At 38.0% G+C, this 21,186-nt stretch overlaps 6 protein-coding genes across 7 annotated transcripts; 5 read left to right on the top strand and 1 right to left on the bottom strand.

Moving 5' to 3' along the window:
- Positions 1,141-4,666, top strand: LOC104769692. 2 transcript variants are annotated; one of them, XM_010493962.2, is made up of 12 exons: positions 1,141-1,830; positions 2,070-2,183; positions 2,271-2,371; positions 2,465-2,536; positions 2,636-2,717; positions 2,844-2,924; positions 3,194-3,232; positions 3,403-3,468; positions 3,561-3,710; positions 4,072-4,200; positions 4,308-4,381; positions 4,489-4,666. In XM_010493962.2, the coding sequence occupies exons 1-11, from the start codon at positions 1,582-1,584 to the stop codon at positions 4,341-4,343; spliced, it is 1,119 nt and encodes a 372-aa protein (XP_010492264.1). In that variant the 5' UTR covers positions 1,141-1,581; the 3' UTR covers positions 4,344-4,381; positions 4,489-4,666. The 2 variants fall into 2 exon arrangements, with proteins under 2 accessions (XP_010492264.1, XP_010492263.1); XM_010493961.2 differs by having other exon boundaries at positions 4,308-4,504.
- Positions 5,993-8,416, top strand: LOC104769691 (basic salivary proline-rich protein 2). Its single transcript, XM_010493960.1, has 3 exons — positions 5,993-6,387; positions 6,602-6,880; positions 7,167-8,416. The coding sequence occupies exons 1-3, from the start codon at positions 6,085-6,087 to the stop codon at positions 8,226-8,228; spliced, it is 1,644 nt and encodes a 547-aa protein (XP_010492262.1). The 5' UTR covers positions 5,993-6,084; the 3' UTR covers positions 8,229-8,416.
- Positions 8,613-10,947, top strand: LOC104769690 (WD repeat-containing protein 82-like). The gene is made up of 10 exons (XM_010493958.2): positions 8,613-8,779; positions 8,884-8,984; positions 9,092-9,198; positions 9,307-9,373; positions 9,455-9,554; positions 9,848-9,964; positions 10,053-10,190; positions 10,265-10,346; positions 10,474-10,523; positions 10,670-10,947. Exons 1-10 carry the CDS (start codon positions 8,711-8,713, stop codon positions 10,838-10,840), a joined length of 1,002 nt encoding a protein of 333 aa, XP_010492260.1. The 5' UTR covers positions 8,613-8,710; the 3' UTR covers positions 10,841-10,947.
- LOC104769689 (pescadillo homolog) lies at positions 11,253-14,914 on the top strand. The gene is made up of 13 exons (XM_010493957.2): positions 11,253-11,346; positions 11,489-11,574; positions 11,749-11,997; positions 12,096-12,221; positions 12,328-12,412; positions 12,500-12,610; positions 12,753-12,846; positions 12,952-13,217; positions 13,522-13,629; positions 13,723-13,844; positions 13,947-14,166; positions 14,268-14,459; positions 14,666-14,914. Exons 1-13 carry the CDS (start codon positions 11,323-11,325, stop codon positions 14,744-14,746), a joined length of 1,764 nt encoding a protein of 587 aa, XP_010492259.1. The 5' UTR covers positions 11,253-11,322; the 3' UTR covers positions 14,747-14,914.
- On the top strand, positions 17,194-18,526 carry LOC104769688 (U-box domain-containing protein 3-like). The gene is made up of 2 exons (XM_010493956.2): positions 17,194-17,561; positions 17,652-18,526. Exons 1-2 carry the CDS (start codon positions 17,347-17,349, stop codon positions 18,418-18,420), a joined length of 984 nt encoding a protein of 327 aa, XP_010492258.1. The 5' UTR covers positions 17,194-17,346; the 3' UTR covers positions 18,421-18,526.
- LOC104772258 (F-box/kelch-repeat protein At5g49000-like) lies at positions 18,963-19,817 on the bottom strand. Its single transcript, XM_010496890.1, has one exon. It carries the CDS (start codon positions 19,815-19,817, stop codon positions 18,963-18,965), a length of 855 nt encoding a protein of 284 aa, XP_010495192.1.

Below are 21,186 nucleotides of genomic sequence, written 5' to 3'. Positions count from 1 at the left end.
GGATGTTTTCTCTTTATTAAACTCACTTTGGTACTTTAAATCTCTCTTATCTGAAGCAAAGACATTGTTTATCATTACCAAAGCCACATTACAACATACAACACCAAAAAACACAACATCAAACACACTAATAACCAAGATGCATTGTTGGTTTGTTGGATTTAATCATTAGGATCACTATTACAATGAAAGTTAAACAAAGACACACCAAGCACAATTTGATAACCAGTTTCCAATTCTTAATTTCTCTTTTGCTCGACATTGCATCATCCATCAACACTTCAATCCGAGCCTTTAACTCATCAATCTCGAGAGCAACCTCAGATTTGGCACTGCTTAACTCGCTCTCAATGTTTGTCAATTTAGGTAAAACCTCAACAACCTCCTCATAAACACCATCTTCGACCCATTTAAACAAATGATCCTGCATTTACGAAATATTTTTGATTATCACATAACTATAAAAATACACACAAAATCATATCTGAATCACTTACATCTCCTCTGGTTGGACAATGGAAATAAGGTCTTCCTGGGTTCTGTTTTGAGCTTGATGTGTAGATGGCAATGTCTAAGCCGCAATGACATTTTGAAGGGAAACCATGGCACCAACGTCCTCTGTTCTCATCGACTCTGTTCTCACCACTCGATTGCCCTGATTTAGAACTCATAATCGATTCGTTCGTGAAGATGAAAAACGAAGAATTGGAGCTGTAAATGTCAAGAGAAGACGAAGACTTCGAATTGGGGATTTTGACTTCGAATTGGGGATTTTGTTTTCAGAGTCGAAGGATAAAGCGATGTCGTTTTATCCCAAACGGTTATGTTAACGACGGTCGTAACAGAGGAGCTAACGGGGTTAACGGGTGTTAACTGCAAAATTAAAACTTCGGGTTTTTGGCCTGGTCAATGCAGTTCTATGTTTTAAAGAGGAAGTCAACCAAAACTCGATGTATTAAATGGCCGCAGGCAAAATTGATGGTTTAAATGGCGTTTTTTTGAAAGTTCATGGTTAAAACGACATTTTCCCTTTAAAAAATGTACTAAAATGCCTAATATCCCGGTTTAAAAATACATTAATTAGCTGGGTATGAATTGGACCGGACTTCAATTTTGCCAGTGAAAGTGTTCGCTTTACGAAAAAGACTAGAGAAAGGCCCACCTCACCAGCATCTTTCTCTCTCTTTCTCACTCCCAAGTCTCCTCCTTCCCGTGAAAGCTGAAAGCTCATCTACTCCTTCCACGTGATTCGTCTCCCCCGGATCACTAAGCTTCTTTCAGCTCGACGCCATCGTCCTTGGAGTTCGCTTCAATCAACCGGTAAATCTTCCACTGATTTTTGAAAAAGATTCTTCCATGTTCGATCTGATCCGGCTTCAAAGATCGAGAGTTGATTGCCTCCAAACATCTTGAAATTTAAACCAGAGACGAATACGACTTAGAGCAAGATATATATATAGAGAGAGAGAGTATTAGGACGCTGTGTTTACCGTCTGATTGACTATGTAAAGTTCTGATCTACGGAGACGAATGGCGGGAAAATTGACTTGAGCCGCGATTTTTTTACTGGGTGGATCCAAAATGAAGAAGAAGGCGTCGCAGCAGAAGTTACTGTACAGATGGAAGAGGAAGGTATACGGTACATTGATGTTCGCTTTCTGCTTGGGAACTTTCGTATTTATCCAAGCTCGTTTCGCATTTATTCAAGCTCGTTTTCATGGAATCACTGCGTCTCTCAAGCCTCGTCTCGATCAGAAACCTCAGATTGCTTTCCTCTTCATTGCCCGGAATCGACTCCCTCTCGAGTTTGTCTGGGACGCTTTCTTTCAGGTATACATACACTCCTTTCTCTAATTGGGTTCTGAAACACTATAGTTTTGATCCAGGCAAAGTGGTAGAGGTTTTGGGATCAATTTGGTTTCACTAAAATCAGCTTAAAGTAACTAGAGTTGATATCTTTTGGAAGTTTTTCTCTGTTGGAATGTGTAATCTTAGTTACAGCATTAAAGAATTGGTCAAAGCCATATTGAAGTATTGAGCTTGGTCTATAATAATATGTTCTTTTGCAGGGTGAGGATGGAAAGTTCTCAATATATGTTCATTCTAGACCTGGATTCATTCTCAGCGAGGCTACAACTCGATCCAAGTTCTTTTTGGATCGGCAAGTTAATGACAGTATACAGGTTGCTGCTATGAGAATGTATCAGTTTACCAAATCTTGATTTTTCTCATTAGCAGCATAAGTCGTCTGATTCATTTGTTAATTACAGGTAGACTGGGGTGAATCAACCATGATTGAAGCAGAACGTGTATTACTCAGACATGCGCTTAGTGATCCATTTAATCACCGCTTTGTTTTTCTTTCTGATAGGTTAGATTGATTCTGTATATATCTTTTTGTGTTTGGATTGCAGTTGATGAACCTGCCTAACTAAATTTTTCAGTTTGTTTGGTTTCTTCTCAGCTGCATACCTCTGTACAGTTTCAGCTACACTTATAACTATATCATGTCAACACCAACTAGTTTCGTTGATAGGTCCGTGCTGCTTAAATACATAACTCCATACTGTAATTTTGATACCGACAAGAAAGGAATGTTTATGTTGGAATCACTAATTGTTTTTCTTTATTGCAGCTTTGCAGATACTAAAGATAGCCGTTATAATCCTAAAATGAATCCCATTATTCCTGTTCATAACTGGAGAAAAGGATCACAGGTAAAGTTCCAATCCCTTGTTGTGTAAAATGTATTTCAATGACCACAAGTTCTGTCAGTTTGAATGTGTACAGTTAAGCTGACATTATCTGTGCTATGTTTTCTTTATCCTGTCGTCTTCTCGAAGTGGGTCGTTCTGAATAGAAAACATGCAGAAATTGTGGTGAATGATACCTCCGTCTTTCCTATGTTTCAGCAGCACTGCAGAGTAAGTTGTTGAAACCTTCACTTCACTAGCAAGCTTGGGTATACTTGTAATTGAATTTATGGTCTGTCCGCTACTATAATACTGAATAGAGGGATATACTCTCTTTATTTTCGTTCATTCATTTTCAAAAGATAGATGATTTAGCTGCTAAGAGGGATTAGAATCACTGATTTTAGATTTGGGTGATATTGTGAGAGTTACTTTGTTAGTGGACAGTTCACTGTTGGCTTGGCTCACTCATTAACTTTTTGTTGCATATGATCTTGCAGAGAAAATCACTTCCAGAGTTTTGGCGAGATCGTCCTGTAGTAAGTTGCTTTTCTCTGCTTTAATTACCGCACAATATTAACAGTTCCTCCTCCCTCATAAGGCCATGTCCATTCGATTCCTGCACGTTTTAGTCTGTAGAATCTGGCAGGCATTTATGGTTTGATGATCAGGAGACGATATGTTGTACTAATGTAGTCTTATTGTGTAGCCAGCTGAAGGTTGGAAGGAACACAACTGTATACCTGATGAGCACTATGTTCAGACATTGCTATCTGTAAGATTAATGTTTGATCCAACCATATGAATTGTCATTTAGAAATGAATGGTACAATTAATCAAATCTGGTAATCCTTCTTAAATTTTCAGCAAAAGGGTGTAGATAGCGAACTCACACGTAGATCACTGACACACTCAGCTTGGGACCTTTCTTCCTCTAAAAGAAACGAACGTCGTGGATGGCATCCTATGACTTACAAATTTTCTGATGCTACTCCTGATCTAATACAGTCCATTAAGGTACACATGTTAACACTTATTTTACCAAAAGAGAAGTTGAGGGTTCAGATTTTTGGTAAGGTCCGGGCATTTGGTCTTACGGTTTAGATATCTTGGATTTTGAGTATATAGGTTTTGTAAAGAGGTAACACCACCAAACTCCAAACTAAATCTGAAAGTAAACTGGTTCGGTTGGGTTACCAAATCGAAATCAGAATTGGGTTAGTTTGTTATGTTATGGTAATATATTCTTAAGACCAACATTTTAGTTTGTAGAACTAAAACTCTGCATTATGTATCCTGTTTTTTCTTGCTATGGCTTTAACCCTCTTACGAACTTAAAACAGAAGTAGAGTCACTAACCAAGCACATTGATTTACAGGGAATAGACAATATCAACTACGAGACGGAATATAGGCGAGAATGGTGTAGCAGTAAAGGGAAACCGTCGCCGTGCTTCCTCTTCGCCAGGAAGTTCACTCGTCCTGCTGCTCTCCGCCTCCTCCGCGAAGTAAAACTTTCTTTCAACATCATCCCTTAAACTAAGAAAATTAACATCACAAACATATTACTGATGAGCTCATTGTGGGTTTCTTGCTTCCTCTGTTTCTTTGGCAGTCTATCTTGTTAAAGGACAAAGAGCAAGACAATTAAGTAGATCATTCACCATTCGTAGCATATATTACACATAGGTACGTAAGATTACCAAGAGTTACAATGTTTGTATTTGTTATTTCATTTGTAATACTACAGATTTCGAAATTACATAGAAACTTACCATTGGGTATATGAATAAAAGCCACGGTGTTGATAAAGATGGACGGTAGAGAAAGAGCTCAGCAGGGGTGACCTGAGAACACATGAAAACGAGAGATATAATCATTACATGGCGTCATTACAGCCGTTGGTTGCACATGTGTTCTCATATCGACCCTGTCGAGATCCACTACCTTCAAAATATCTTCTGTTTATTACAACTTGAGTTTTGATTTCAATAACTGCTGGGAACTATATATATACACACAAATAATGAAGGATTGAGTAGTACACAATATAACCACACAAATTGTAGTACACGGGACAAAGTTTTGTAGCATTCGTTTATGTTTTGTATAGTACAAAAAAAACTTCAGACTTGTGTACTGCAAAATTCATTAAAAGAAGAATGAGGAAAACCAACATTGTACTTCTCTGAAAGTACAACGGCGAGTCTTGTACTAGCGATTGTTTCCGGAACTTTTCATGGTATTATAATTTCTTTATGGTCCCTTGTCCCTTATATTCTAAATTTAGATCAAAATGACCTCACTCTCACAAAAGTGGGGGATTCATAAGAAGGCCCATATTATTGAATTTGGTTTAATGACTTTCATAAGAGAGTGGAGGAAACCAAAAGTAACGAAAGCCCATTACTGTGACAAAAGAGAGAACGCGTGATTTTTGCATACATTGGTTTTAAGTCCCACATCGTAAACACACAGAGAAAGACAACGAACCCAAGACATATATAAGATGGAGATAGCCTTCTGTTAAAAACCACGGAGCCGTGCGATAAGCACATAGCGAACTATTCTTTCGCCTTTTACTAAAGAATACCGTGAGCTTGTCGTACTTAAGCGGCATACGCCTATTTTTGGAGGGTTGTCTCTTGTTGAGATCAACCCCTATCAATCATTAACTCTGGAAATTTTCTTAACGAGCAATCTATAAACATAAAACGTCTTTAGCTTTTCTTCAGTAAACTTACTTATGAGCTGATTTCTTTGTTCGAGTGTTAGTACACTAGTCCCACATCGGAAGAGTATTAGCAAAACAAAGCCGATGTTTTGATATAAAAGGACTCGCAAACGTTGAGACAAAGCATACCTTTCTCGGCCTTTTGGCTAAGATCAAGTGTAGTATCTGTTCTTATCAGTTTAATATCTGATATGTGGATCATCGATCCACACGATATTAACTCAATCTTTTTAGGGAGTGAGCCATTGAAATAGCTTGCTATTTGTGCTCACGTTCGTCGCCCATGCGTTGCACTATTGCAAGGGCTTGGCGTATCCCACCATTCACAATGTTAAAGACTTTTAGTTACCCCATGTTAAAATATAATCTTCTTCCTGTCTAAAAATTATCCACTTAATCGTAATTGCACTCAAATCATGTTGTTTCTTCCTTTGTCCCCACGGTCGAGTTGAAGAAAGAAAATAGTCATGGGCTTATTAAGTCTCCAAGCCCAATGGGCTATACACCAAGTCTTCAAAATCGATGTTGACACGTTACATTAGAAAGAGATGCTGACTTGAACGATTTGGGCGATGAAAATTTAATTAAATTTTTCTCCAGGAATTTAAGGGAAATCATATAAAATCAAAGGGGAGAGAGATTATCATAACTTCGATCGATGAATACGGCTCTGTACTCGGATAAGCAGATAATGGATCTGATGAACGAAGACAATACTAATAGTAACAATAATTCACAAGACGGCGGCGATCACCAGAAGCACCGCGCCGGTGATAATAACAATGGCTTGGAGTCGAAGAAGGAAGCGATCTTTCCTAGCTATGATTTTCAGCCTATTCGCCCTAATGCCTCCGTCGGATTGTCTCACCACGCTTTAGATCTCGCCGGATCTGTTAATTCCACGGCTGCTAGGGTTTGGGATGCTTCTGATCCAAAACCGGTTTCAACTTCTTCCGCAAGAGTAAATATTTTCTAAAATTCTCTCATATCTCTTTTATTATTTTGCGATCAATCTCCTTTGTTTGTGTCTCTATTAGTTTTTATCACGATTACGGTATTTTGCTTATTAGAATCGGTTCTAAGGTTTAGAAGAATCATAGACAATTATTTTGACTGTGTTAATGGACAATAATCACACTTTAGCCTTACTTGTTGCATCTGGTTCGTTATTGCAGAGTTATGGTTCTATGGACTCTCTTGAACCTTCAAAGTTGTTTGCTGAGAAGAATCGAAATGCGTCAGAGTCAGCTATTTTATCTGCGATTGATCGCACAATGAAGGCACATGCTGATAACTTGATACATGTCATAGAAGGTGTCAGTGCACGTCTAACTCAGCTGGAGACCAGAACTCGAAATCTCGAGAACTTGGTGGATGATGTGAAAGTTTCTGTTGGGAACAGTCATGGAACCACTGATGGGAAACTGAGACAGCTTGAAAACATCATGTTAGAGGTAACTTAACTCTTCCTGGAAACCTAAAGTAAATTAGTTTGAGAGTATAGAAACAACCAAATGAATCTGAGATATTAGACTAAGCGTTATTCTCTGCCTTTTTGATGCCAATTCTACTATTCTAGTCTTGCCTGGGAGTTATTATTGTTCATTTAACTTCAAAGAAGTTTCTGGTTTCATGATTTTTATTTTTTCAATGTCTTTAATGCATATAGGCTTTTGTTTCGAGTTACCATCTATTAAGCTTCTAGATTTCTCAGTACCTTCTTTGAATGATTGCGTTCAGGTGCAAAGCGGTGTACAGATGTTGAAGGACAAACAAGACATAGTTGAAGCGCAGCTTCAGCTTTCAAAGCTCCAACTATCAAAGGTAAACCAGCAGCCGGAGACGCACTCTACACATGTTGAACCCACTGCTCAGCCACCCGCGTCACTGCCTCAGCCACCAGCTTCTGCTGCAGCTCCCCAGTCTCTTACTCAGCAGGGCCTCCCGCCACAACAATTTATCCAACCGCCTGCCTCACAGCACAGTCTCCCGCCTCCTTCATCACAACTGCCTCAGCTTCCTAACCAGTTCTCTCCCCAACAAGAGCCTTATTTCCCTCCTCCTGGTCAGTCCCAGCCACCTCCAACAAACCAGCCTCCATATCAACCTCCTCCTCCAACCCAGTCACTGCATCAACCACCTTACCAGTCACCTCCGCAACAGCCACAATACCCACAGCAGCCACCTCCACAGCTCCAACACCCGTCTGGCTACAACCCGGAGGAACCACCTTACCCTCAGCAATCTTACCCACCAAACCCTCCTCGTCAACCACCTTCTCATCCACCTTCAGTTTCAGCCCCATCTCAACAGTACTACAACGGTCCTCCAACGCCACCATCAATGTATGATGGATCAGGTGGGAGATCCAATTCAGGTTTCGCTTCCGGGTACTCTCCTGAGCCTTACCAGTATACCGGTCCACCTTCCTCACAGTATGGAAACACCCCGTCTGTGAAACCGCCACATCAAAGTGGAAGCGGATCCGGTGCTTACCCACAGCTCCCAATGGCACGCCTTCTACCACAAGGATTACCAATGGCTTCAGCCATCAGTAGCGGTGGAAGTGGTGGCTCGGGTTCCCCAAGATCAGGAAGCAGAGCGCCAGTGGATGATGTAATCGACAAAGTGGTAAGCATGGGGTTCCCAAGGGACCAAGTGAGAGGAACAGTGAGAACATTGACTGAGAATGGTCAAGCGGTTGACCTCAATGTTGTTTTAGATAAGCTGATGAATGGAGATAGAGGAGGTATGATGCAGCAGCAGCAGCAACCGCCAAGAGGTTGGTTTGGTGGTCGTTAGCTGTGTTAATAATATCTCTTAATTGCGGTTTCGCTGACATTGTATAGTCGTATTTTATCATCTCATGTCAGATTTCCTCGAACATATCTTTGGATTATTACCTTCTTGTTTGGTTTGCTACTTCATTATTTTTTCAAAGCTTTCCTATGTATTTGAAACTTGAAGCTCTTCAGTCATTTATTTTCTTATGTGTTTCATTCATTTGCGTTATTTTGACAATTTGGAAATCACAGATCACCTACATAAAGAAAAGTCACTGCGTGCAGTGCAGGCTCTATTATTATATTTCCTTAGCCAAAAAACGACATGTAGTTTTTATAGACTGGAACTGAACGACAAGATGTTTCTTATTTTATTAAAAAAAACGGCGTCGTCATGTCACCCGCGAAACCCACTAAAAATCTTATTAGTTTTCTCTCTCGCTCCCCTGCCTATCTCTCTCTCGGGGTTTCTCGTGCTTCACCGGTTGTTTCATCTGAACGATGTCGTTGACGGAGTTAGACGACGGACTTGTGCGCAGGATGGCCATCGGCGCAGTCTTCTCTGATTTCGTATGAACGGATTAACTTTCTGTTTTGATTTCGAATTAAGTTTGGGTAAAATCCAGATTTCGAGTCTAATCCGTTCAATTCTCGTTGTTGGATGGATTTAACAGGGAGGGAAGATACATTCAGTGGGTTTCCATAGGACTGATGACCTACTGGTCACATCCAGCGAGGATGATTCACTTCGTCTCTTCGATATCGCCAACGCTAAGTCAGTTCTTCCTCCCCTCTTTTTAGGTTTTCAATTAAGTTCTACCAGTTTGAGAATCAAATTGTTTATCTGAAAGTTTGTATCGATGTTTGTTTAAAAAAACGTAGACAGCTCAAGATTACATACCATAAGAAACATGGCACCGATCGTGTATGCTTCACTCATCACCCTAGCTCTCTTATTTGCTCTTCTCGATACAATTTGGATACTGGAGGTGAGTTCGTTATTTATACTCTTTTGCTTCAGATTGGTTAATCAAATTAAAAATGGCTGGATATTGGACTTACTTGGATACTTGTTTTCTTCTTCTTGGTGGTGCTAGAATCCTTGAGATATCTTTCAATGTATGATAATCGGATCCTTCGCTACTTTAAAGGGCATAAAGACAGGTCTGATATCACCTCTTGAACTTGGAATTGGATATATGTTTGTAGTATGAACATCGATTGAAAATATTTCTTCTTTTTCAGGGTTGTATCGCTTTGTATGTCTCCAATAAATGACAGCTTCATGTCTGGTTCTCTCGACAAGAGTGTCAGACTCTGGGATCTTCGTGTTAATGCCTGCCAGGTTAGTTTTCCCAGTTTTACAAAATCTGTGAAAGGCATTGTCCAATAAGTCTGACAAAGTCATATGGGATATGTCTGAATATTGCTATAGTTTTTAGCAGAAAAGTGTCGTTTTCCTTTTGTTATATAAACCTCCAAACCCTCATAATTTCATCCTGAAACTTTAACTTAATGTGGATGTTGGAAGCATTTAACATGTAGAACAAGTTTTTCTCGATTTAGGCTCTCTTCTTTTATTGTCTCTCTGTGAATGTATATGGTTTCATGATTTAGGCTTACCCTTTTAGTCAATAGGGGATTCTACATCTTCGTGGTAGGCCTGCAGTTGCGTATGACCAACAAGGCCTGGTGTTTGCTATTGCAATGGAAGGAGGTGCTGTTAAGTTGTTTGATTCCCGGTGTTACGACAAGGTGCTGTTAAGTTGTTTGATTCACACACATGACTGCTCTTGTAGTTCCAAGTTATGACTACTCAACCCAATTTCAATCTCTTATGTAGGGTCCCTTTGACACATTTCTGGTGGGTGGGGATACTGCTGAGGTTAACGATATAAAATTCAGCAACGATGGAAAATCCATGCTCCTAACAACTAAAAACAACAATATCTACGTTCTTGATGCATATCGTGGAGAGAAGGTAATCACATTCTGTATCTTTCACTTGGAGAAGGATTAGGTTTAAGTTGGTAAAACCGGTATGTTGTTTTGCAGAAATGTGGTTTTAGTTTGGAGCCTTCACAGGGTACATCCATAGAAGCCACTTTCACACCAGATGGCAAGTATGTTCTGTCAGGTAAATACATTTGTTTGAAACTCTACACAACATCCAAGTTTAACCAACTTTAACTCCAAATTATGAAACTACTCAACCAAATCAGATAATACTAGACCTCACAGTAAGTTTTCTTTTTCGGATACAGGTTCAGGAGATGGAACCTTACATGCTTGGAACATCGAGAACCCATCTGAGGTAAATGCAGAATAATCAACATCACCAGGATTGTACATATCCACTTAAAAGATGATGAATTATTCAGAAATTTAAAGCAACTATTTCTATGCCTTGTGCTTGTCACAGTATCTAATTTTTTGTCCATGGTTTTGTCTAAAAATAAGGTGGCGAGGTGGGAGAACAATATAGGAGTAGTGTCGTGTCTGAAATGGGCACCTCGTAGAGCCATGTTTGTTGCTGCGTCGACGGTACTCACATTCTGGATACCCAACGATGGCGAGCCGCCAGTTCCCGCCGATCCTAGTGCTGCTGACCAACAACCTCCTCCACAGTGACGACATTTACTTTTCCCGTTGGTATTGTGGTTTTAATTTTGACAATTAGAACAAATGTAAGCACAAGTATTTGAATCACAAAATACAAAAATCTCTTAATTTATTCACTTTGGTTTTGGGTACTGGTTAGTGGTTGGTTACAATATTTTCCTTGGAAATAACCATTTTTGTTTTAATCTAAAAGGAGATGGATACATTAGTTATTGATTCCATACAGACATCAATGTTTTTTTCATTAGAATTTGATCCAAACAAGATTTGTTGATAAACTGGGTTAATTCGGTTTGGTTCGGTATTGTTTCCACTGACAACGAATGACCTTATTGGGCCTTAAAACCCATGATCGTAATTAAAAAAGCCCATTATAACGGCCTCTGACTACCCGACTATGTATTCTCAGTTTTGGCTAAAACCCTAATTCTCTTCCTCTCTCGTTTACCTCTCTCGTCCCCTCTCTGGTAGGCCGTATCAGTATCATCACCATGCCGAAGCATTACAGGCCAGCGGTAAGTGTCTCTGTTGGATTGAACCTCTAATTTCTTCCCAATATCAGTTGATTAACAGCTGCTGTAATCCATATTCGTTTTCCCCTTTGCTCGAGAAATTTTTTGAGCTGATGTTTTGTGGTTGTGTTTGTGTCATTTGCAGGGGAAAAAGAAAGAAGGAAATGCGGCTAGGTATATGACCAGGTCGCAAGCTCTCAAACATCTTCAAGTTAACTTGAATCTTTTCAGGTTCGTCCTTCTCCGTCGCTAATTTTAATATTTTCGGAATTGGTGGCTCTTAGGTTATAATGATTCTTTGATTTATCCTCAGTATTGGAAATACAAAAGCATTTTGTATACTTTGTTCCATATATATGGGTGTGACTAATTTGTTATTGTACCTGCTGATTTGGGTATTTTCAGGAGACTATGTATTGTGAAAGGTATATTTCCAAGAGAACCGAAGAAGAAGGTGAAGGGAAACCATCACACTTACTACCATGTCAAGGACATTGCTTTCCTTATGCACGAGCCACTTCTTGAGAAGTTCAGGGAGATCAAAACCTACCAAAAGAAGGTGAAAAAAGCCAAGGCCAAGAAGAACGAGGAGCTCGCACGCCTTTTGCTTACTCGCCAACCCACTTACAAGCTAGATAGATTGATCCGTGAGAGGTTTGCTTCTGACTTGATTTTGTTTTTTTTTTGTTGTCTGAACATCCATGAGTTTAGACTGTTAACACTTTTTTTTTGCTTGTGTTCCGAATATTTAGGTATCCAACATTTATTGATGCACTGCGAGATTTGGATGACTGTCTTACCATGGTTCATCTTTTTGCGGTGTTGCCTGCATCAGACAGGGAAAATCTCGAAGTTAAGCGAGTTCACAACTGTAGAAGGTTAGAATCTTATCTCTTCTTTTGGAACCTTGTGTCTTTTACATATTGGCAGCTTGTCTTAGTCTCATATCCGTTAATCTTAATTTGCGCTTCTTTTGTGAACCAGATTGACCCATGAATGGCAAGCTTACATTTCACGTTGTCATGCATTGCGTAAAGTGTTTGTATCTGTCAAGGGTATTTACTATCAGGTATTGTGTTACTTTATCTTGAAAGTTTATAATGAAATTTGTAGATTACATCCTCTAATAATGGAACTTTGGTAATTATCTTAATAGGCTGAATTAGAAGGTCAGAAGATCACTTGGTTGACCCCTCATGCAATACAACAAGTTTTTACAAATGATGTTGACTTTGGTGTCATGCTAACCTTCTTGGAATTTTATGAGGTGAGAACTCCTAATCCCTATTCATTCCTTTTCCCTTGTTAACTTAATTCATCAGTTTAGTAGGAATGAATTAATTTGAGTTTCCTAACCTATGCTAATGTTCGGACGTATGATGACAAATTTTCATTCACCTTTGATGCAGACGCTTCTTGCCTTTATTAACTTCAAGCTATACCATTCTCTGAATGTGAAATATCCGCCAATCCTTGATTCGCGGTTGGAGGCTTTGGCTGCGGGTAAGCTACCCTCCTCCAAGTAGCGATGATATTTTTCATATGTAACTATCAGAATGAAGGACCTTTTACTCTGATTAATATTTATGCTTGTCTTCAATGTTGCAGATCTCTATGCACTGTCAAGATACATAGATGCCAGCTCCAGAGGCATGACGGTGGAACCTAAAGTTGATGCTTCATCTAGCTCACAGTCAAATGACCGTGAAGAATCTGAACTGAGACTTGCACAACTTCAGCATCAGCTGCCTTCGAGTGAGCCTGGAGCATTGATGCATATTGTTGCAGATAACAATAAAGAAGTTGAAGAGGATGAAGAAACAAGAGTGTGCAAGTCACTGTTCAAGGATCTGAAGTTTTTCTTGAGCCGTGAGGTATCTCTCTGATTCACTCCTGAGCCTCTTTTTATCACTGAATTTTCTTGTAAAATAGTTAATCATTGACAAACTTAAACTGGTAGGGACAAAACATACTCATGTGCTACTAAATTTTATCAGTAATTGACCAAATATAATAGTAGTCTTTCTATAACATGAATCTCTGATATCTCCATGTTTTTTTTAATATTTGGAAGATCTGTGTGCTTGAGTTTACCCTCGACCAGTGACCTAGAAGATCATTAATTTTTTTCATAACTGCAGCTTATCTCTTATATGATAATTTTGTATACTCATGTAGGTTCCAAGAGAGTCCCTGCTTTTTGTGCTTCCTGCTTTTGGTGGGATGGTGTCTTGGGAAGGAGAAGGTGCTCCGTTCAAGGAGGATGATGAGAGTATTACACATCATGTAAGCCGTTTAGCTTGATGTTTAATATTGCCATTGTATCCTAAAGTGTAGATATATCGATAGTTTTCAATAACATGCTTTCTACTTCTGTAGATCATCGATAAACCAAGTGCGGGCCATCAGTATCTTTCAAGGGAATATGTGCAACCACAGTGGATCTATGACTGTGTGAATGCTCGCATAATCTTGCCAACTGAAAAGTATTTGGTCGGAAGGTAACACATTCATAGCCCTTGCTTATTTCTTCTTTTACTACCATTTTTTTGTTTCGTTTTCTCAGCTGTTTACATATTTGTTGTGTGTTTTCATGCAAGCAGCATTCCACCGCCACACTTGTCACCGTTTGTGGACAATGAAGCAGAAGGATATGTTCCTGATTATGCTGAAACCATCAAAAGGCTTCAAGCAGCAGCGAGAAACGAAGTTCTTCCGTTGCCAGGTGTTGGAAAAGAGGATCTTGAAGATCCTCAAAACTTACTATACGCTGGTGTTATGAGCCGTGCCGAGGAAGCTGAAGCTGCTGCGAGCAAGAAGAAGGTCTGGTTTTGTGCTTTATAAATGAATTAACACAAACCTGTGAAGTTTTTTATGTGTTGATCAAGATTTTAACTTTGTGTTGTGTGGGTTATTTTATGTAGATGGCGGCAAAGGAGAAGCAATACCATGAGGAACTGAAGATTGAACTAACTGGAAGTAAGGCTGTCGTAGCACCTGAGGTGGCTGAAGATGAAGAATCAGGTCCCGATGCTATGCAAATAGCTCAAGAGGACGCTGATATGCCCACACTGCTGATGTCGCGTAAGAAGAGGAAGCTCTATGAAGCCATGAAGGTACGTACCATTTACAATTTACCTTTCATTCCTTTTTTTGGTCCATAGTTTCTATAGGTCTGTTACTAATTACATACAATTCAGTACTAGATTTAGCTGTGTGATGATTCCTGGTTTTAAAAGCTCTGCTAAATCATATCAATGAAAGACTCTTTAGTGTTTTGTAACTTGATGTTGTGTTTTCTTTTGTGAAATGCTATCTGCAGATTGGGCAGAAAAAGAAGAAAGCAAGTGTTGAACTAATCGAGCAGCGCAAGAAAATGTTGAAGGATGCTCAATCATCATAACTTGTTTATTTTTTGCTCGCATATCTGTTCTCTCATGCTCTTTCTTGAGTTATCTATCATTAGTGTTTCTTCGCAACATGTACTCCCAAATTTGAAAAAAGTTTTGATTTTGATTATTGTTATACGTGTTATATGAAATCCACAAAACAAGCAGTATTTGAAACTACATACGTCTAGAACCTTTTTACATTTAGTATGATGAATCAATCACGTTCATAGCAACAGCATCATTACGTATAAATATGGTTAAAAGTAACATAGCTGTTCAAGTTTGGTTGGCAATGAACACAACAGCATCAGTATGTATATGGTTAAATGTTAAGTTACTTAGTTGTTCAAGTTTGATTGGCAATTTTTTCATGTTTAATTTTCTTTCAAGGATCAGTAATAATAAGAGTAAGGCGCCGTAAAACATAGAAAATCAAAAGAACATATTTCCAATTTTTTATTATATTAGATCTCTATATTTTTTTCTGATGCATGAGTACGCCTAAAGAAATAATCTATCTACCTAATAATTTCTACAAAAATTCATAGTATAATAATAAACGTGAGTGGAAGCTTCTAGTTGGAGATGTACTTACAAAGTAAAAAAATGTGGTATAATTTTTAGAATGGTTTCTTAGTTTTTCACTATACTTATGTATTTGAATTCCATACTTCTAACCGAAGAAAATTTGAAGCATTTTTTTCTTACACATATTCGGGCTTAGGGACCAATGGGGAAAGAAACTTGATCATATTATTCTCTGTCCCTAACGAAAGGAGATGAAGGATGTAAAACACTAAATTAAAATATACGTAAATTTTGCTTTTCTAAAATATTATAAACACATCCAAAAAACATTTGTCACGTGGTGGTCTGAATCATTCATATTAATTCAGGTTGAGTGTAATGGGGCATTCTAAAAAATGCCCTTTTTCAATACTCATTTTTTAAAATATCACTTCATGTTGACTATTTTTAAAACTACCCCTCTTTATATACAAAATGACCAAATTATCCTTTTTAGTGACAGCAAGAATGTACAGTCATCAAAATCGAAAATATTTTCCCGCCAAAAAAATTTCCCGCCAAATTTTTTTTTTCCGCCAAAATCGAAAATTTTTCCCGAAAAAATTATTTTTTCCCGCCAAAAAAAAAATTTCCCGCCAAAATCGAAAATTTTTCCCGCCAAAAATATTGAAATTTATATCTTTTAAAAACATTGTTTAAAAGCGTTTACAAGGTTTTTAAAAAGTTTTTAAACACATTGTAAACGCTTTTAAAAACCTTGTAAATGCTTTTAAAAAGCTTGTAAATGCTTTTAAAAGGTTTTTAAACACCTTATAAAAACTTTTACAAGGTTTTTAATATCATTGTAAAAGCGTTTACAAGGTGTTTAAAAATCTTTTAAAAATCTTTTTAAAAACCATTTGAAAACCTTTTAAAAACCTTTTAAAAACCTTTTAAAAATCTTGTAAAAGCGTTTACAAGTTGTCTAAAAACCTTTTAAAACTCTTTAAAAAATCTTGTAAAAGCCTTTACAAGGTGTTTATAAGGTAGAAACCTTATAAAACCTTTTAAAAACCTTGTAAATTTTTTTTGGCGGGAAAATTTTTTTGTCGAAATTTTTTAACAAAATTTTTTTGACAAAAAAAATTTTGGAGGGAAATTTTTTTCGAAAAATTTTTGGCGGGAAAATATGTTGGAAATTTTTTGGCGGGAAAATTTTGTTTTTCTTTTTATTGAATAAAATAATTTTCATTTAAGGGTAAAATGGTCATTAAAAATTAAAAGAGGACAAAAAAAAAAAATGACCAGAAAAAAGGGTATTTTTGAAAAGGGTATATCAAAAGCGCATTTTTAACAAATTCTCTATTATTAAATTCCAAAGTGCGCATCGTTGTCAGTTTAGTTCTAATATATAAAGACAATTGATTGGCATTCGTTAGAAGTTTATTTTAAAAAATTTGACATAATTATTAGAGATCATATAATCTGTGCGTTTAAATCAAGAAAGAGACACCTAGGGAGTTAAAAAAATTATAATAACGTGGAAAAAATCACACTATAATAGGGTCAACTAGAGTTCAAGAAACAAACAATTTTTGCAACAAACTAACTTGTCATTGCTTAAACAATATATAATCTCTTGGGATCAATGGCATTAGAGATATTGGATAATGCAGATCAGCTTTACCTTGCTTCTACATGAGGAAAGATAAAGATTCAATCTATAGGAATCAACATTGGATAGATCATACAAATAAGAACAAAATATCCAAACAGCTACTTACTTTCCCATATGGGTTTTAAGATCTTCTAGAATTAAAACTTATAATATCTACAGGACTAAAATTTAAATAAAAAAGGATAAAAAGAAGAAGCTGAGAGAAAAAAAAAAGAAAAGCTTTAGGTGAGTTTGCTTCAACATGAAACAATGGATGCCCAAAAAAAAAGCCTAACATTGCTTGTTAAAGCAACCATATTTGATATTTTCTATTGTTTTTTTTTTCTCTATTATACTTACTTCACCAATCACCACCACAACTTCCCTCACTCTTCTTCCAAGTGAAGTTATTAACCAAAAATTACACAGAGGAAGAAGAGTGCTGCAATGGAGGATATTGTGGTGGAGAGTCTTCTTAGCGGTAACAGAGAGTCTCAGATACAAGCAGCTATAGAGCTTAGTAATCTAACCAGGAAGCAAAGACAAAAAATGTCAGAAAAAGAAATCATTCCTCCTTTACTCTCAATGTTACAATCTCAAGACTGTATCACAACAGAAGTTGCTCTATCTGCATTACTCAGCCTTGCCTTTGGCAGTGAAAGGTATGTCTTTCTTCTTCTTCTATATGGCTTGTGTTACGCGGTAGTAACAGAAAAAAGATTACTAACTGAGTTTGTTGCTGATCTTTACAGGAACAAAGTCAGAATAGTGAAATCTGGGGCAGTACCAATGTTGCTAGAGATCCTCCAGTCAGAAACAAAGATGGTAATACTTGAACTGGCCATGGCATTTCTTCTGATTCTCTCTTCCTGTAACAAAAACAAGGTCAAGATGGCATCAACCATGTTGGTTCAGCTTTTAGTTGGACTTATTGGGCTCGATAGACTTACCATTCAAGCCAAGGTTGATGGCATTGCAACGCTACAAAATCTATCGACTCTCCATCAGATTGTTCCCTTGGTTATAGCCTCTGGAGCACCGTACGCTTTGCTTCAAGTCATCAACGTTTGTGACAAAGCATCTGAATTGGCTGATAAGGCAGCAGCTTTGCTCGAAAACATAATCTCTCATTCACCAGAATCTATTTCCAGCATTAGTGGGGCAATTGGGGTTCTGGTTGAAGCCATAGAAGAAGGGTCACCTCAATGTAAAGAGCATGCGGTAGGGATACTACTCTGTATATGCAGCTATGACAGAGAGACGAACAGAGGAATGATACTGAGAGAAGGAGTGATGCCCGGATTGCTTCAAGTGAGCGTAGATGGGACAAGGAGGGCTAAAGAAATGGCTAGAGAGCTATTGCTTCTGTTAAGGGACTGCTCTGGCTACGTTATTAAAAACAAGCAGTCAAAGATTGAGATCGTTGAGCAGATAATGCGAGAGATTGATCAAGAAGGGGAGAGAATACCTGGAACCATGTTGAAGTTGGTGGAAGAGATGATCTCAAAACTCAGCACATAGCCCTTGTTGAATTCCACCAAATCTTTGTATATATTGAATCAATGTACTGTTTCCGCAGAAGGAGAGTCTTCTTTTACTTAGGGAATAATTATCACCTTGTTATTTGCTTTTGGTCCCTACAGCTAATTTTAACTCCTCTTCATTTTCCAACCAAAATCTACACAGGGTCGACTGTCAAAGTAGTAGAAGAAAACTCGAATGCATTTTACAAGAAACTAAAAGCCAGTTTCAATCAGCCTAAGATTCTCTCAGTTCTTTCATTATATAGCAAACCTAACTGTTTCTTTGATCCACCTACTACAGTAATATTATCCTGGTAGTTATATCGATTAAGCTCTGTGTCTATTCAGTGTTGATTCATCGGAAACTGCTGCTACTAGTGTTTATGTAACGATGCATGCTACCTCTTCTCTTGGTGGGTGGCAACTCTTTATACCACGGATAAGTGGAGAAAGAAAAAGACTATTGTAACTGAATTGCTATAAATTATATAAATCACTAAACAAAACAAAATATTAAATAGTTAAGGATTGAGAAAATATTCAGACATAATGAGAAACAGCATATAACAAGTTAAGGGGGACAGTAGATGATGATGAGTCTGAGGAGAGGACAGCACCGGACCACTTAATGTTGGCGAAAAGCTCCCATAAATCACTCTTCTTATTCAGTGATTTCGTAATGATAAACTCGGCATACCAAAGCTCCAAATTCTGATCAGGACATTGAGGCCGGGCTTCCCAGAAGATGGCCATCCTCTCATGATCGTAGAAGCAGAATTTGATGATATCAAAACCAGAGTGTCGCTGCTGCAGCTCTTCCAAACCCTTGACTTCCTGCCAATCCGACTGAAATGGAAAACGCCACAGTATTCTCCCGCCGGTACCACGGCAGAACAATGCTTGATGATCAGCTTTAAGCCAATCGTTTCTGTTTTCCGGGTTAGACTCCGTTCTTCCGTCCTCTGCTGCCTCAAACTTGCATTCACTGCTTGAAAAATTAAAGATTTGACCATCCTCATCCACCCCGTAAACATGCTTCATGTCGTCCATCACCACACTTTGTTGGATTTTGAGGGGCATCTTGGGCGTAACCACAGACACGAACTCCCAAGTTACGGTTTCGAGATCATACACCTCTGCCCACTTGGAGGAATCAGCAGCGTCATCACAGCACCCTCCAAACACGTATATCTTCTTCTTGTCTATCAAGCTTGCCGATGCTCCGCTTCGAGCCATCTTCATGGGCGTTGCTCGGCACACTGTGTGATCGGTACAATAAAAAAACGTGACTTCCGATGTGGGTTTGCCGTCCACGAGTCCCCCGATTACATAGATCCCCCATTCATCCTGCACGAAACAGGATCCTGCTACTGGGGCCGGATACGCGTAATCCATATTGAGCCGTTTCAGCCGACGTTGCACGGGGTGAAGGACGAACCACCGTGGGCTTGGATCTGGATACATGTGCATATATACGTACATATATGGGTGGACGCAACCCCTCCGAGACCTCAGGACCCTGAGTCTAGCGGACACTGCGACACCCCGGTGACTCCTGGAGACCATCGCTAAGGCCGCCAGGTCCAATCTCGGCAACTGAGTCAGGCAGTCCAGAAACACATCATCTGGCACTGACCATAACCCACACACCTCCGTCTCATTCTTCCTCCTCGTCTTTTTGTGAGAGGCGATCCGGACACAACCTAACTAGATTGTTGTGTCATAGCTCTAATTCCCCAATATATATACAGTCTAGTTGTCGTGTAAAAAAGGAAATAAAACTGCTGAAAACAAGAAAAAAATAAAGGGAAACAGTCATTGGACGAACCAAGCGGTTTAAGAGAGTTCAATTACAAAATCTAATTTCTAAACCAAAATTAACCATTCCTATTCACAATATTCTGACTCTTATCGATTATCATTTTTAGTGTAGATAAATTTGAGAACTTTTTTATTTAAATTAGAAGATTTTTAAAGAAGAAAATCAATTTATTATTTGGATTTTCAAAGGAAGAAGAATATAAAGGAGAGAAAATAAGTGGGTATATTCAATCTAGAATTTTGAGTGATTTGAGTTTAATTGAATTTTATATGATTCTGATGTATTTTTGGTGATTTTAAAGAAGTTTGTATGATTTATTGTAATTTTTTAAAAAATCCCACCTAAAATCATGAAATTTGGATATATGTATTTTTAACTTAAAAAATCCTATAAAATACTCCATAATCTTTTAAAATAATCAAAATCCAAATCCTCAAAACATTTTGTATAACATGGCCTTTTAACAAAAAAAAAATATATATATTAAATAACACTGGATTTTAAACTAGATTTTCAAATCACTAATTTTAATGAAGGAAGCAGTGAAGAGAAAATTATTATTTGGGTCATTTGTTTTTTTCCAACCTTTAAACTCGCTTCTAATAACCATTGAAAAAAAAAACAAAAACGAATATACACAGCAGTACAACAAAATTCCACATAAACCACGTCGTTTCACGTTAATGGTCGACCAAATGCATTAGTTCTTCTTAATCTACTTACACTTCATCATTCCCTTGATTAAATTCATCTCTCCACAAATCCATTAAATCTGTCCATTAAACATCGCAAGGAACCAAATGAGAGACCTCGTAACTCAGTCAGGATGCAAATTAGTTAAAGCTAAAGCATCATCTTATTGTTGGTTTGCCCATTAATTAATAGGGTCTAATTAATATCTCTTCAAAAAAGGTCACGTGAGTCACGAGTCTCGAGTGAGCA

This window comes from Camelina sativa, chromosome 20, assembly GCF_000633955.1.
Source record: "Camelina sativa cultivar DH55 chromosome 20, Cs, whole genome shotgun sequence".
Classification (NCBI taxonomy): domain Eukaryota; kingdom Viridiplantae; phylum Streptophyta; class Magnoliopsida; order Brassicales; family Brassicaceae; genus Camelina; species Camelina sativa.
The sequence above is the reverse complement of the archived record's forward strand: the minus strand, read 5'-3'. Positions and strand labels throughout refer to the sequence as shown.

Coding starts and splice junctions, on each gene's coding strand:
- LOC104769692 (XM_010493962.2), top strand. CDS start 1,582: ATGAAGAAGAAGGCGTCGCAGCAGAAGTTACTGTACAGATGGAAGAGG. Junction 2,718..2,843: donor ACTGGAGAAAAGGATCACAG/GTAAAGTTCCAA, acceptor GTCTTCTCGAAG/TGGGTCGTTCTGAATAGAAA. Junction 3,233..3,402: donor TTTGGCGAGATCGTCCTGTA/GTAAGTTGCTTT, acceptor CTTATTGTGTAG/CCAGCTGAAGGTTGGAAGGA.
- LOC104769691 (XM_010493960.1), top strand. CDS start 6,085: ATGAATACGGCTCTGTACTCGGATAAGCAGATAATGGATCTGATGAAC. Junction 6,388..6,601: donor TTTCAACTTCTTCCGCAAGA/GTAAATATTTTC, acceptor TCGTTATTGCAG/AGTTATGGTTCTATGGACTC. Junction 6,881..7,166: donor TTGAAAACATCATGTTAGAG/GTAACTTAACTC, acceptor GATTGCGTTCAG/GTGCAAAGCGGTGTACAGAT.
- LOC104769690 (XM_010493958.2), top strand. CDS start 8,711: ATGTCGTTGACGGAGTTAGACGACGGACTTGTGCGCAGGATGGCCATC. Junction 9,965..10,052: donor ATTCCCGGTGTTACGACAAG/GTGCTGTTAAGT, acceptor TCTCTTATGTAG/GGTCCCTTTGACACATTTCT. Junction 10,191..10,264: donor ATGCATATCGTGGAGAGAAG/GTAATCACATTC, acceptor GTTGTTTTGCAG/AAATGTGGTTTTAGTTTGGA.
- LOC104769689 (XM_010493957.2), top strand. CDS start 11,323: ATGCCGAAGCATTACAGGCCAGCG. Junction 12,413..12,499: donor TCAAGGGTATTTACTATCAG/GTATTGTGTTAC, acceptor TTATCTTAATAG/GCTGAATTAGAAGGTCAGAA. Junction 12,847..12,951: donor GTTGGAGGCTTTGGCTGCGG/GTAAGCTACCCT, acceptor TCAATGTTGCAG/ATCTCTATGCACTGTCAAGA.
- LOC104769688 (XM_010493956.2), top strand. CDS start 17,347: ATGGAGGATATTGTGGTGGAGAGTCTTCTTAGCGGTAACAGAGAGTCT. Junction 17,562..17,651: donor CTTGCCTTTGGCAGTGAAAG/GTATGTCTTTCT, acceptor TGATCTTTACAG/GAACAAAGTCAGAATAGTGA.
- LOC104772258 (XM_010496890.1), bottom strand. CDS start 19,817: ATGGATTACGCGTATCCGGCCCCAGTAGCAGGATCCTGTTTCGTGCAG.